The sequence below is a fragment of the Taeniopygia guttata genome, chromosome 2 (genome assembly GCF_048771995.1).
Source record: "Taeniopygia guttata chromosome 2, bTaeGut7.mat, whole genome shotgun sequence".
In the NCBI taxonomy this organism is placed as follows: domain Eukaryota; kingdom Metazoa; phylum Chordata; class Aves; order Passeriformes; family Estrildidae; genus Taeniopygia; species Taeniopygia guttata.
In genome coordinates this window covers 9,378,228-9,392,593 of record NC_133026.1, presented here as the reverse complement: position 1 = coordinate 9,392,593, position 14,366 = coordinate 9,378,228, and the positions used below count along the sequence as shown (strand labels likewise).

The 14,366-nt window shown below is 37.2% G+C and overlaps 1 protein-coding gene across 2 annotated transcripts in view; it reads left to right on the top strand.

The window, feature by feature from the left end:
• PTPRN2 (protein tyrosine phosphatase receptor type N2) overlaps positions 1 to 14,366 on the top strand; it is a 667,249-nt gene that overhangs the window by 423,400 nt on the left and 229,483 nt on the right. For both annotated transcript variants that reach the window (XM_032747124.3, XM_072925319.1), the window contains one exon: positions 7,551 to 7,615. In XM_032747124.3, the coding sequence (XP_032603015.3) occupies positions 7,551 to 7,615 (65 nt within the window). The remainder of the gene's footprint in view (positions 1 to 7,550; positions 7,616 to 14,366) is intronic.

Genomic DNA, 14,366 nt, shown 5'->3' with positions numbered 1-14,366 from the left:
TTTAAATGTGTAAGAATAATTCATACATTTCTTACTGTTTCAGGCTAAAACTCAAAATGGTGAAAGCAGGACAATGATAGAAAAGTAGAGCATAACAAAGATGAGGATTAATAATTAGATGCTAATATGGATATTTTAAAGTATTATGTATTATAATATGAAAAAGGGTCGGTATGCTTTCCAGAGATACCTAGGGAGGTGTGGATTGCTTCTTTAAAAGTGCAACAACTATTCTTGGATTTATTTTCCTGGGTCTATCAGTTTCTTTTGTGTTAATAATGAAAAATCTAGAAGAAATATCTTGTAGACTTCTGGAAAGATGGTTTAGTCCTCTCCTTTGCCCCAGTAACAGATCATCTATTCTAAAGAAACCACAGAAGGTCAGTTAAGTTCCAGATAACAAACTTCCCTGAATTTCTACAAAGCTACAGCTATAAAGATCAACCTCTGGATGACTTCAGTGGTTCTTTCTGCTTATTTAAAAGTAATTAATCACAAAGAGGAGATGGAATGGATATCCTGAGAGATCAAAATATGTTATATGGAAAGAGAGGCTATTCAAATAGAAGGAAAAAGCAGATACAAAACTAGAATATTAGCTACTCTTGAAAAGCTGAGTTACTGCCATTATCTGCTTTTTTTGTGTAGTATTTTCAGCCCAAGAAAATTAAAGCAATCTGTTGAATTCTTGACTATAAATAAAACATGGCAGAAAACCTGTTCCTTTATGTTGTTATTCCAAAAATTTTTCTATTTAAAAGGAAAAACGCTGTAGCCTTAAGCTTGTCTTATGGACTGTTGCTTTTCACAAGTTTTGGAGGTGAGGAGGCCAAGAGTGCTCTGGGAAGGGCTGAGGAAGGCCCAGGTGGCTTTTCTTCCCTGCCCATCCCCTGGGACCATGAATCTTCCTTTCTGTTTCTTAAATGTTAAGGTTGGACACATGATGGTGAACTTTGACATTGAGCTAAATGGGACTTTTAATAGGACCATTAATAGTTGATCCAGACATTAGTAATCACCCAGATTACTTCTCTGCAGAGAAGCACTGCACTGGTAGTCACACCTTGGTCTACCTGAACCTGCTCTGCTCCAGTTTCAGCTCATCACCCTGCAGGTTGTTTCATCTGAATTTTCTGCTCAGAGCTGAAACTTGTCAAGGAATATTTATGTGAGCAAATTTTGATGTGCAAAGTGGAATGACACTTCTTTTTTTTTCATTTTCTGCTAACACTGGCTGAATTGGTATAACTTTTGCTATAAATAATGGATAAGTGTTTTAAGTATGCAAGCGAGTTGTTATACATACATGCATTGCACTCTGTCAAGTAATGTGCAGCATTGAATTGTCACTGTTAAAATGGCCAGTGGTGTTAAAAATTGTCACTGTTAAACATTCATTGAAATATATTTTGTGTTTCTAAAGCATATGCATCATATAACTATATATATATATATATGTGTGTGTGTGTGCATATATATATATATGCATATATATATATATATATATATATATATATATATATATACATATATACAACATATAACAAAAGATACATATCCAGAGCATGGTTATTTTTTTTATTATTCAAAACTCTTCTTTTGATGGACACCAATCTGTTTATTTAAGGGAATATTATTGAGAATCGGGTTCCTGAAGTCCTGCCAAAATAATATTTAAGATAGATGAAGGCTTTTCATTTCTGCAATTCTAATTCCTATAAACTGGGTTTGTTCATACTCCAGAAACAGAATCATCCTTACACCACTCCTTAAAAATCCCTCTCTGTAGCCATGGCATTGTCTGTTGAAATGTTTTACTGCTGAAGTATTTTGGAGGTTGTGTACATGTGTTTCTTACAAGGAAATGCCAGTGGAAAAAAAAAAAAATAGGTTTGGTTGATGCAACAGGCCTTTCCAGGCATATATATATATAAATATATATATGTATGTATGTATGTATGTATATGTATAATAAACTATAACAATCTCAAGATGGGATAAGTAAATCTCTGGTGATATCTATTTACTTCTCTTGACAAGGCAGGGAATTTGACTGATTTCTTAGTTGAGACAGCAAGGGTTGTAGAGATGGATCCCATCACAGAGCAAAAAAAAACTCCAGAGAAATAAAAAAATGTGCATTTCATACATCCCAAACTCCTTTACTACAATTTAAATATCAGATTTTAGATAATTCCCGAATTGCAGTGTGGTCATTTTAAAGGAAAGTTAAAGGAAGACATACAATTGAGCAATTATTTATTGAAGAAGCAGAAATAAGTCAATACAAGCAGTCATGCAGAAAGAATGTGTTAAAATGCATCCCTAATCTATGCAATGACATAGGTACCTGAGATCCTGCTGTATAAAATCCTTGATACTCTATCCTTTAATATTACCTGGGCATGGATATAAGAGGTAGATGGTTAGAATGGGAAAAGTGACATTGTTTCAGTGAATGAGTTTAAAAAATATACAGCTCTTGACAGCTATTCAAGTATGGCCCAGTTTCCCTCTTAGGGAAACATTCAGTGTAGCTATTTCTCTGACAAAGGGATTTTGTGTGTATTTTTTGTACAAAATTAAATACAAACAGAGATGGAAAATTGCTTGATTGTGAGCATGGAGATTTAGCTGCCTCGTACCAAAATCTGTGAGAATGCAAAGGTGCACAGGGAGTGGTGAGCATGGTCTGAATTTCCTTCTGCTGGTTTTATTGGCTGGAGCAGTTTGTAAAGGATGTGTGCTCTCAAAATTGCTAGAGATGCAAACAATATTTTAAATTACTCCAGGCAGCAAGGTACTGCATCTGAACAGATTGAAAGCTGAAATGTTGATATCAGAAATTAAATTAATGCACATGAGATTGAAACAATATCTAATTAAAGTCACTTGAAAAATGACTTGAAAATTGAATATGACATAGTATTTAGCAGGCTGTTGCTAGCACAGCAATGTGGCTTTGACTTTTCTGCAACAATTTCCATTCCAGGCCTGGCTGCCAGTTAAATAGAAATTACACATGAAGCAGCTATCTCGTGCCATCACCCTGTAAAGATTGGAGGACAAAATACCTTCTGCCTGCAGCTTGTGTACTTGTTTCTCGCTAATTGCATTGTAAAATGTATTACAGTCACCCTTCTTCTCACTTTATCTGGTCACTTGAGTTGCTCATTCTTGTTCTGAGCTGATGCATTTGGGATATTCCAAGTTGTGCTTTTGATTTGCTGTGTATATGCCTGGAACAATGTGTGGCCATGCCAAAGACAAAGGCACACTCTCTGAACCATGCTATGAAGAACCTTTCCAAATATTCAAGAGTTCCTTGTAGGGGAGGAGAAAGAGAAGTCCAGCTTGAGGTAAATAAATGAAACATTTGCTTGTCTTAGAGATGCTTGTTAAAAAGCTAAAAACTATAATAAGCACTATCTCTCTGGAATTCCCTTTCTCCATTTCTCTTTCCTATCCTCAGAGAGGGAACAAAATTAAATTCTTCTAAATGTGGCTCTTTGAAAGGAGCTTTGCAGCAAGATGATGGGAAAAAAAAAGTGGTTGTAGAATTAATCTGACTGCCTCAATCTGAATTAGTTGCCCTCAATTTATTAACTGGAGGTCCAGTCAATATAGTTAGTGAGTCTAGAGCATCATTCAAAATGGGCAGGTAATAGAGGTCAGGGGAATCATGTACCCATAAATACTTTCCTCCCTACATTCAATTCAATACAACTCACACTCAACGTCAGATACAAACCAAAAATCAAGTTTTCCTGGTGAGTGATGCCATCTTCCCAGGAAACATTATTTTGTATTTAAGGGTGGTTACTTCTTTGGGACAGGTAAATCCTGCACCAGGCTGGGAGCCAATCTGGGGAGGTTTCCTGCAGAAACCCTTTCCCTGGTCCCTTTCCCTCGCTCGTGCCAGTGTGTGCTCCCATGAGTCAGCTGAGGCTGCAGCTGTTCTTGATAGAAAAGCTCCTTCCAAAAGTGCAGTAATGAGACTGGAGCTCTGCTCAGAGCCCTCCATAACTTGCTTCTTCTAATAACTGATGGACTCTGAGGTTAAACCTGCCAAACCTACGCACTCCAATTCCTGACTGTGCCACTGACAGATAACTTTGCTAAAGGAAATAAACGTTTGCCCTTAGAAAACACATCAGACCTCCCTCAGGTTATTGAGGAAGACTGAGCAGTGACAATCCCTACCCTGAAACACTCAGTAACACCCTCATCATGCTCTCTAATAGAGCAAAGCCATTAAGTTGTCCCCATTGTAATTTAGATCACAGAAGAGACTTCCACAGCTTCTTTCAGGTTAAAATAACTGGTATACAGAGAGTAGGCAAAATTATTCCACTGTAGCTACGTGCTTAATTATATGGAATACTGCATAAATTGTCAAGTGCAAAGAATTATTCTGATAAATTAAAATACTAATTAAATAGGCTATTGCAGAATTTTGAGAACATTATAGGGCTCCGCTTCTTCAGGTGATTTGCATATCCTTCATCTAGTGAATTTAATTTAAAGGCCTCCATTTTTGTGTGTTTGGAAGCCGTTTTTGTTTCAATGGAAGATTAAAAAATGGATTTTTATTTTGCTAGCTGGTTTGAGGGGGATTTTGTTGGGGTATTTTTTCTTTTTTTTTTTTTTTAATTTTGAATAGCAGTCCTTACTATGCCTCTTTGCTCACAAGTTTGTCAGTTCTCCATTAGTATTATAGGACTTTAAACTATGACCATAAAAAAATAACCTTGATGAAATGTTCAATATACCATGTTACCCACAATTGTAAATTCTACTTTCATAAAATTTACAGCTGAAACATGAGCTGCTGTATACTGGTATTTGACTAAGAGCTAGCAGTTAGTACACCAAAACATTTTCAAAAAATTGGGCCAATTTTCAGAGAATTAGTAGCCTTTTCTTAATATCTGAATATATTTTCCCACCACTTCTTCCATCTATCTATATTGACTTTGTCTTCTTTTTTCAAATTCTCCATTATAGTCCTGCATAGAAAAGGTTAAGTGGTTGTATTCACCATTCCACAGCTTGAAGCAGCTGTGTGATACGTGGTTACTGCTTCAGCTTCAGCACCATTTCTGACAGAATTTCTTGACCTTCCTGGGCAGCTTGTGGAGTTCAAGGTTAGCTAAAACTCTCTCCTGCACACGCCTGAGCCTGTCGGCCGTGCCTCCCTCCACAATCTGACAGAGCCTGGCTTGGCCATTTTCCGGTTATGATTTAATCAATAACACCTCGTGCCTTCATGCCTCCTAATTTTGGCAGGGTTTGTGTTAGCATGGCTGTCAGACCTGTCCTTTGTGTTTCAAAGGGGAAAGCAGGGCTATTAAATAAACCTTTTTTGTTGTTGTTTTTTTAATATCAAAGCTTCAATAATTAATGTCTGCAGGAAACCTATGAAAAGGAGGTCAAATCTGTAATAGTAATTATAAAATTCAGCGATTCAGCACACCCAATATTTTCTATTAACTGTTCATGTGGTAAGAAATTACACAGTGGGATTTAAGCTTTGTTGTTTACTTATAGCCATTTATTTTGCAGCCACTCTGCTGTGCAGTTTTCTTTATCCTAAGCTGCCAAAGAATCCTTTGTTGGACCATTCAGTTTCTTTGAAGGAGGCTATGGAACATTCTCATTTTATAAATCTTCTATTTTTGCACTTAGTAGAAATCTGCCTTTAATGTGTTTTCTGGGTGTGAGGTGGTCAGTGTGGTAGCATGGCATATCTTTTCAATAATTTACTTATTTTTTTGGAAATTCATACCACACAACATGTACAAAACTGCAAAATGTGATCTTAAATTTCATATTTCACTCAACTTGCCTTCACATGGTCCCTTTGGCTCTGGGTAGAATAAATATGTTTGTGAATGTATAAATTATGGCTCGGGTGTTAAGTATGTGAGTATTGCATGCAGGTTTAAGGTGTCATTCAGCAAAACATGCATTTAAACTTTCTTAGCTTGGGATTCCATGTATTCTCTGCTTAATCAACATATTAAAAGAATGCAAAAATAAGAGTGTCTGTACAGAGCTTTCTGCTTTGTTAGAATTGGGAGCAAAATTCACCCCTTGCAGAAGGCAGTCAGAAAAGTTTTTCTGTGTTAGAATTGCTAGAGGTGTAACTTCCTCAGCCTTTGCATGTAAAAACTCTCACAAAAATGTTTCCGTAAGTGGTGAGATGGAGCCAAATGATCTAACTTACCTCTGGAATAAATGTGAGTCATTTGTGTTGCACTTTGGACAAACTCAGTAAAGTATCAGTTCAGAATAATCTTCAAAAAAATGTATGCTGAAATCTGAGCTGTTTAAAATGTTTCAAATGACAACAATTAAAGGGAATTTTTCACAAATGATAAAAATAAAGTTAATTCCTTTAAGTATTTTCATATAAATTTACTGTGTGCAGTATGTTCCTAGTACTTCTTGACCTTTCTGATTGGAAGGTTTGCTTCAGGCAACCAAAATTGAGAAGCTGCATCTATCAAATTTTGTTCATAATCAAAGAAGAGGTAGATGCCTGCAGATATGTGTAAGATGTGTGGGATGACTCACCACATTAAATGTGCATCCCTTTCCAAAGACAACAGAGAGAACCCAGATGACTCACTTGGATTCCAGGCAGCTGAAGGAAGGAGAGGTTAACAAGGCTGCAAGGCTTCATTGCCACTCATAAATAAATCAAAGCTGGGTGCCTGGGTTTTGGCCACAAGTCCAACTGACAAAATTTGCATCCAGAATGGGATGGCAGTACCCATACACCCAGCTAGGAATAATCTCATATTTGACCTGTTCCCAGAACTGTGGTTGAGCACTGTTTTTTGAGGCTGCTGACAGTCACAGGCCAAAAGCATATCAGACCTGATATCAGCACACCAGAGCACAGGTTTAAGAGAATGGGCAATTGTACAACAGTGCTCAGGCCCATGCCTTGAGCGGGTTTGGGTTGTAAGTATAATTCTAGTCTTGGTGATTATTACCTTCATTTAACTGCTTTATGCTGGGCTGCTTTATTTTAGTTCTTAATGCTTTTAGTGATATAGGTTCTGATAAAGAGAAAAACTATTTTTTTTTTAATTGTGCATTGCATCCTGGTGGTGTGAAATAAACTCTTTATTTCACCTGTGAGATAAGAGTCTGTATCTGTTGTGAAAAGTCCTACACAGTGACAGTGCTGTTCTCATGGTAAATTACTGCTCTGCTCTTCAATGCAAGCAAGTGGGAAGTATCCTCAGAAAAGAACTTTCCAAACAAATTGTGTATTTGCGTTAAATGTGTGTAATATTGTAGAAAATAGAATTAACTCGGCTTTCTTTTTCACATAATAATGAGCAATTAATAGCATAAATATGCATTCAAAAAATTGACTAGCAGAGGTGCTCTCAGGAAAAGATATTCCATAGATGGAATAGGTAGGAACTGTCATGAATTTATTGATGAAGGAAAGAGGGTTGGTGGGAAAAGCTATAAAATCATACATATTCCAGTTTTCCTTTAACTCTCTCAATCTTAATGTTTCCTTACAGCCATAAACAAAGAGAAACTTGAAAAAACAACTGGACTGAAAATTCTGCAGACTGGTGTGGGGGAGGTAAGTGCCTTTCAGGCATTTTACATTCTCAAAAATATTTTCATTATTGGGATTTTTTAAAGAAATTCTGGAGCTCATGAACGTTTGTGAGCTACCAGTCTCATGGTGCTAAGGGCCTTTTTATGATACAGTTGCATCTGTCAAAATACAATCTGCTGCACAAATAGCACTATATCCCACAGAGAAAAAAAAAATACCATCCTTATGAGAAAAATGCAGCCAGCTTTAAAAAATGCAGTTTTTGCTGTGTTGTATCATAGGAAAAAAATCCCCAAAGATGAGCACCGTGACTGAAGTCGTCATATTATTCCCCTTGGTTTTCATGGAGTGCTATCTTATCTAGAACAGTGGAAGTTTAAATTTGGGGTAAAAAATCTTTAGATATTAGAGAGAATCTGACATCTGAATGTCTCACTTATTTTGGATGTAACTTGAAACATAAATAAAACATGTTTCTGTTATTATAGTGATATCACTAAGCAGAAACTCCACTAAGCAGTTCATCATTTATTAATAAACATGATGCTATCTGCTAAGAACCTTGTATGAACTACAGTTGATTGCTAATTCTCGTGCTAATTTTGTGTACACAGTTATCTCTTTTTTTCCCTTTTCATTTAAGTAATTTTGCTAGTGGTGAATGCTTACAAGGCTAGGCAAATGTCTTTTTCTCATGATTGCATTATTCTCAGTATTAAAAATAATGAATTACTAACTTCTAATATACTGAAGGTATAGGTTGTTTTCTTTCTTTACTGATTTTTGGGGGTTTTATTTCTGATTTTTATCCTGCCTAAGGATTATCCTGCCTAAGGATATCCTGATTTTTTTCATGCCTAAGAACTTGACGAGATTTGTGAGATTCACTGTGCAGCTTCATTCACATTACTGAAAGGCTCGGTCTTGGAGAGGTGATAACACTGAGACCTGCTGTGATGCTGAGGGCCAAAGCTGAAGGAATTGGAACTTGGAAGCAAAGATAGGTGAAATCATCAGAAGATGAAAGCCATAATCTCGCCTTAACTGATTTATCTGGGAGTGTTTCTTATGGGTGCATAAACTTAGAAACTGGGAAGTGCCTCCTGGGGTTGTGCACCTCAGGCTGTGTCCTGACTTCAGGCCAGGCTGAAGTTTGTGGCTGTGCTGTCTGCAGCTCCTGGTTTCTGTTTAATAGCAGGAGAACCAGGATTGGGGTACAGGCTGTGGAAGCCACTCAGTATAATTTTACCCAACGGGACTCATCCATGCTAATAAAATACCTCCATGTATTTTGTCCAGTTCCAGTCATTGAATGGATTCCAGTCTGCTGCGAAATCAGCTGGGGAATGAAAGCCCACTTTAGATGCTGACTGTTAAATCAGTTTTTGTATTATATGTGGTCAATGGAAGAAAAATTCCCTTCTGATAGTTGGAATGCAGGAAGTTTTCACCTGCTAAATGTATAATTAATCCCCATTGTAGCAATAGGATTGCTGTAACCATGGGAGTCTAGGAATGTTCTGGAGCTATAACTTTAAGGACTTCCTAGATCCTAAGACCAGCTAACAGAGGATGAAAAATTGAAGAGTTCTTAGGCCAGAGACCTCACCAGCCTGATTCTGGTGTTTGGTTTAGAAAAAGTCACTGTAGAATTCACCTTCCATATATTTAGGCTGTTGTTACTTTTTATAAAAAACCACTGATACAACTTGGATTAATGAAGACTTTGACAGAATTTTGTGCATTACACTCTACCAAATATGTATTATTAGAAGGCAAAAAGTGAAAACTGGCTAACCCAAGCAAAGCTGACATTTTGGCCTAAATACAATCCAGGTTGTATCCGAAAGAGGGTGATCAGCAGAGAAAGAACCACGTGGTTTGGACCAAGTAAGGTGATGGAAGAACATTTATTCAGCTGCTTATGTATTTTGTTGGGTGTGAATTCTCCCAGCTGTGTACATTCCTTTTTCTAAGTCTTATCAGATATGATTGTGTACCTAATGAATACATTTCTCTGGTCTCACATAAAAAAAAAAAAAATAGAGGAGTGCTGTAACCAAGCTTTTTTTCTGTTGATACAGTATCAGATTCAGGCTATTTCAGGTTAAATTTAAATATGGTAAACCAGTTTTGCAGTTTGTGTTTTATTCACCCTGGTGAATAATTATTATTGAAACTATACAAAGTATGTATTTTAAGAATAATTAAAGAGATTGTGGTTGAATAAGAATTCCTTTTATTTCACACTGGAATTAGGAATGGAATTATATATAATGGTGACAGTAAATCAAAGTCAAGATGCTCTAATCAAAAGTACTTAGAAAAACTTTAGTAGAGAATGAGAAATGACCTTTTTGTTTGGACAGCAGGTGAGGTGCATGACAAAGTTAATGGATATATAATCTTCATATGCAGGCCAGTAAAATAAAAAGGATTGATGTTACAAGGCAATTTTCATATCTGAAATACCTCAAGAGAATATAGCCCAGATGGTAATGGCAAATGAAGCCACTGTCCAGATAAATGCAGGAGCTCTCCCAAGCTCAGAAGTAATTCATGTGTGGCTCTGGACAGTGGAATCTGTTTTAGGTGTCAATCTATGATAACAGGATTTGTGTCTCTGTAAGGAATGTGTGGACACTAGTGACTTCCCAAGCCTTGGCTGTGCTGGAAGGAAACTGTCTCTTCCTCTGTGGAGATGAGAAATGCTTCTCAGAGCTCCTCAATCTATCACTTTCTTTCCCCTATCTAAAGAAAAAACATTTCAAAAGCAACAACAGACTATGAAATTCACACCAAGCTTACTGAGCCATTCAGTCAAGTCCAGGGAGGGCTGATGAATTGCTTTTATGTCACTGCATAAACATGTGCTATATAGTCATTAACAACATGAGTCTGGAGTCTGCCACAGCTGCAATCCAGTTCATCATCTTTATGTCATGTAAAAGATTTCCACAGCTTGTGATTCTCTCAGCTAGGCCTGAGTTTGCTGCCTTGTGTCAGTGTAGGTAGGCTCTGCTTTAGCAGGATTAAAAATGAGTTCCTAAACTGGGACTTCAGAAGCTGCTCATGTTTCAGGATGTTAACTTAAAAGTTCTGTACATTTCGTGGGAAGGTGTGAATGATAAAATGCAAAGCACTGTCTGGACTCTGGGCAAGCAGAGCTTCTTTCAGGCCATCATAGAACAGATTTTACCAGTATTTCCACCGTACTTTCACCTCAACATTGAACATTTTTAACAGAATATTCAATAGTACAGGGATCCAGAGAGTTAGAGTTTGCTATAATGTGTATCACTCTTAAAATGAGAATTATTTTGACACTTATCTTATTTGCAAGAAGGTGATTATACCAGAAAACTAGAATAACTCTGCTCTGGAAAGAAACAGTGCTGAGGTTATAATCTTGACAATCTGTGCATTGCTGTAGTACTGACCATCCCTGGAATTATATTTGCCAAGATGTTTCTTTTTTATTTGCAGTTTTCCAGCACCTAAAACAGGAGCTGGAAAAAACTAAAACCAAAAAACCAGTAGAACTCCTCTACAGTATCCATTTGAGATTTGTTGGTCTCATTGTCATGCATGTTTGTGCCAGACAAATCCTTCATGAGCATTTCACACCTTCTTGTTTATTCAGATACAATGAAGCTTTGAGGTATTTTCTTTTGATCTCCTACACATGAAATAAATCTCTGAAGTCCTGAGGTCATCTTCAGCTGTTCAGCTGTGTCTATGAGGGTATGAATGTATGTGTTGTGTTATTTAGATGTCTATTTGCATAATATCATGAAAGACACAATAATGGTAAAAGAGCTAAACAGCATTTAAGCAGGACCCATAACTCTGTTCTCCTCTGCCCCAACTTGATGTGAACCACTGCTTGAATTGAACTAGATGCTCTGAATGGCTGAGCCCTCCTGCAAGATCTTGGGGATAACATTTTGTCTCACATGAAGGGAGAGCCTTCATAGCAGCTGCACAGCTCCACCTGAACTCCACCACAGCTCCTGAGGTCAGGAATCAGCAGCAGCAGAAGCCCCATCCCACACCAACATTATTGCAACTGGATTTGTTCCCAGGAGTTTCTCTCCAGCCCGAGGGAGCTCAGCAGACACCATGAGCCACCGCCCTGCACAGGGGTCACCATGTCAGGTATCCCTTCAGCATCCTTTAGGAACTTAACTACTTCTATCTCTCCACATAAGCACTATTGAATTATTACAGGAACACAGTATTTTTAAGTTCAATTCCATCCTCAGGTTGGCTGTGACCAAAATTACTGTGACATGGATAAATGTTTATTCAGCTTTTGGCTGCAATTTGTTTTCAACCATGGTTTCAGAATAATAAGTCAGGCTCTCCAGTGAGTCAAGAAAATGTAATCCAGTTTTGGGGTATAAGAGTCTGTGAGTTGAATAATCAGTGAATGAGGCCTGAAACAAACCAAGGGAATGGCACTGTTCCTGTCTTGAACTGGCAAACAACACCCACTTCAGAATAAGTTATATTAAATTACCTCTTTCAATTTCCCAGTAAGAATGCACAGAAGAAATTAATCACTGGAATCATAACTTCATTTGTAGATTTTGAATCATGGCTTTCATATGGTAGACATAAAAATTAGAACAGTTTTCTAAAGCAAATGGAAATAACCCAAAATATATGCAGAATGAATGCTTCACCATACCTCTAGATGTCCTAAAATAGAGCAGTGATATTTTGACATGTTTCAGGATATTTTCATTTATAGATATTTTGATAGGTGTAGAATTATGTTGATGTTGCATAAAGTGATGTTACTACAATAAAGAAATCTGTGTTTAAAAATTCTAGTGAAGCTAGAGGACATGATAAGACAGACTTTCCAGTGATGTACAGGCTTCAGAGGCAGGACTCAGGTTTCCAGCTTCTTACCTTCCTTATTCTTGCCAGATTTTGTCCCTATTGTCCCCATATATCCAGATTTTAGCTAAAATGATATTGGCTTGGAAATCCATAAAAAATTGGAGTGCAGAACTCCACAAATCATTTTCAGTTGTTGAAGAAAAAGGTATAAACCTTTTTTCTGATCTTTGACTACTAGGTAAAGTGCTAAGTGCTGGCTTTTGGCTTATAAAGACCAAATCAGCCTGGGATCTACTCCAGCTGTCTCTGTTACAGTGACATCTTGGCAAGCCAAATGCTCCTGACCTGGAGCAGGTACTGCCCAGGGCTATCCAGGATTGGAAGGGATGCTGGATGCTGTACCCAAGATCATTTAGATGAGGTAGGTCTGAGACTGACCACGGTGTATGAACAGCATCTGTGCATGTACAAATACTCAAGTTTTAGCTCAAGACACAGCTAAGTTTTTCCACTTCCATTGAAACCCACCCTTCTTTTACCAGGCTGAAGCCAGGCACAGGCACATGTGAGAGCAGACACCCCTGCTCTGCAGGGGAAACATTCTTAGGCCAGAGGACACCAGGGAGGGCTTTTCCCCCATGCCTGCCTTTAGCATTTTTTCTTACACACCCCATGGCTTATTGATCAACAGGTTGGTTTATTTTTTCCTGTTATGTGAGGCTGGAGTTCCCACACACACCTCTTGCTGTTGGCTTTTGCTGATCACTGCGGCTGTGGTGGTAAGCAAACATTTCCAGGAGGGTCAGTGTTTGGAGCCACATGCGTTGTTGTGGTTGAGGCGTGGATCAGGTCACAGAGGGGTTCTTTGCCTTAAGGCATGCAAATTTATTTATAGAAATAAGACCAATGGCATTAAATAAAAAGCTTTTAGGAGTACAATCCTTGAAATATTCTTGGTGAAGGCATAATGAGAAAGACTTACCCTATCCAACATGCACAAATTACAGATTCTAAAGCTGTGTAACCTTTAAAAAATAGTGGATTATATTTTACATAGAATTCTACTAGAAATATACTACTTATGTGAAATTTTACTAAGAGTGAATAATGTCTCACTATTACAGTTTGTAAGTACACATGAATAGTAAAGTTATGCTAATCAGAAGTTAGTCACACAGTAGCATTTAGAAGTAACACTTCAAAAAATTTTAGGAATAAAGCTAAACAGAACATTAAATCTCTCCAAATAGAATGATGAAGATCTATGGCTCATTTATTTAAGACTTTGTATGCTTTTGAAAAATGCATTCTAACTAATATTTATATATAATGTTAATGGTATTTATTAACTATTCATTACAGTACATAGCCCACTAGAGGGCTGCTTTTCAAGTAAATTGCATCCAGAGTGTTAATAAAAGTGTTAAATGTCTAAAAACAAACAAAAAAAAAAAGCATCAAAAATATGTGTATCATTTTACCACATTATTTTGTCAACTATCTTCTGCTACTGCATGTTGTATACACAGCATACTAAGACAATATAAGTCATGACTCCAAATCTACAAACATTTAGAATATGCTTAGCTTTAAGTATATAGTTATGCATTCCTTTTAAGCTGCTGCTAAGTTTAGAGTTAAAGAGATGCCTGGATGCTCCTGAGACTGTCTTCTGTCACATATCACACCGTCTCTGGTTGTGGAGGGGCAAAGTTCCAATGTTTATCCCTTGTATTTGATTTGAATATTGCATAGCAGAGGTATTTTGACATCTGAATGACAGGTCACAGCTTCAGTTTGGAAATCATGTGTCAGTAGTAATTTCTTTTCTTGTGCTCTGATTGTGACAACGCCCTCCATCTTCTTTACAAATTTTTAAACAACACGACAAGGAAATGAGGAGATTATAATGTAAAGAAAA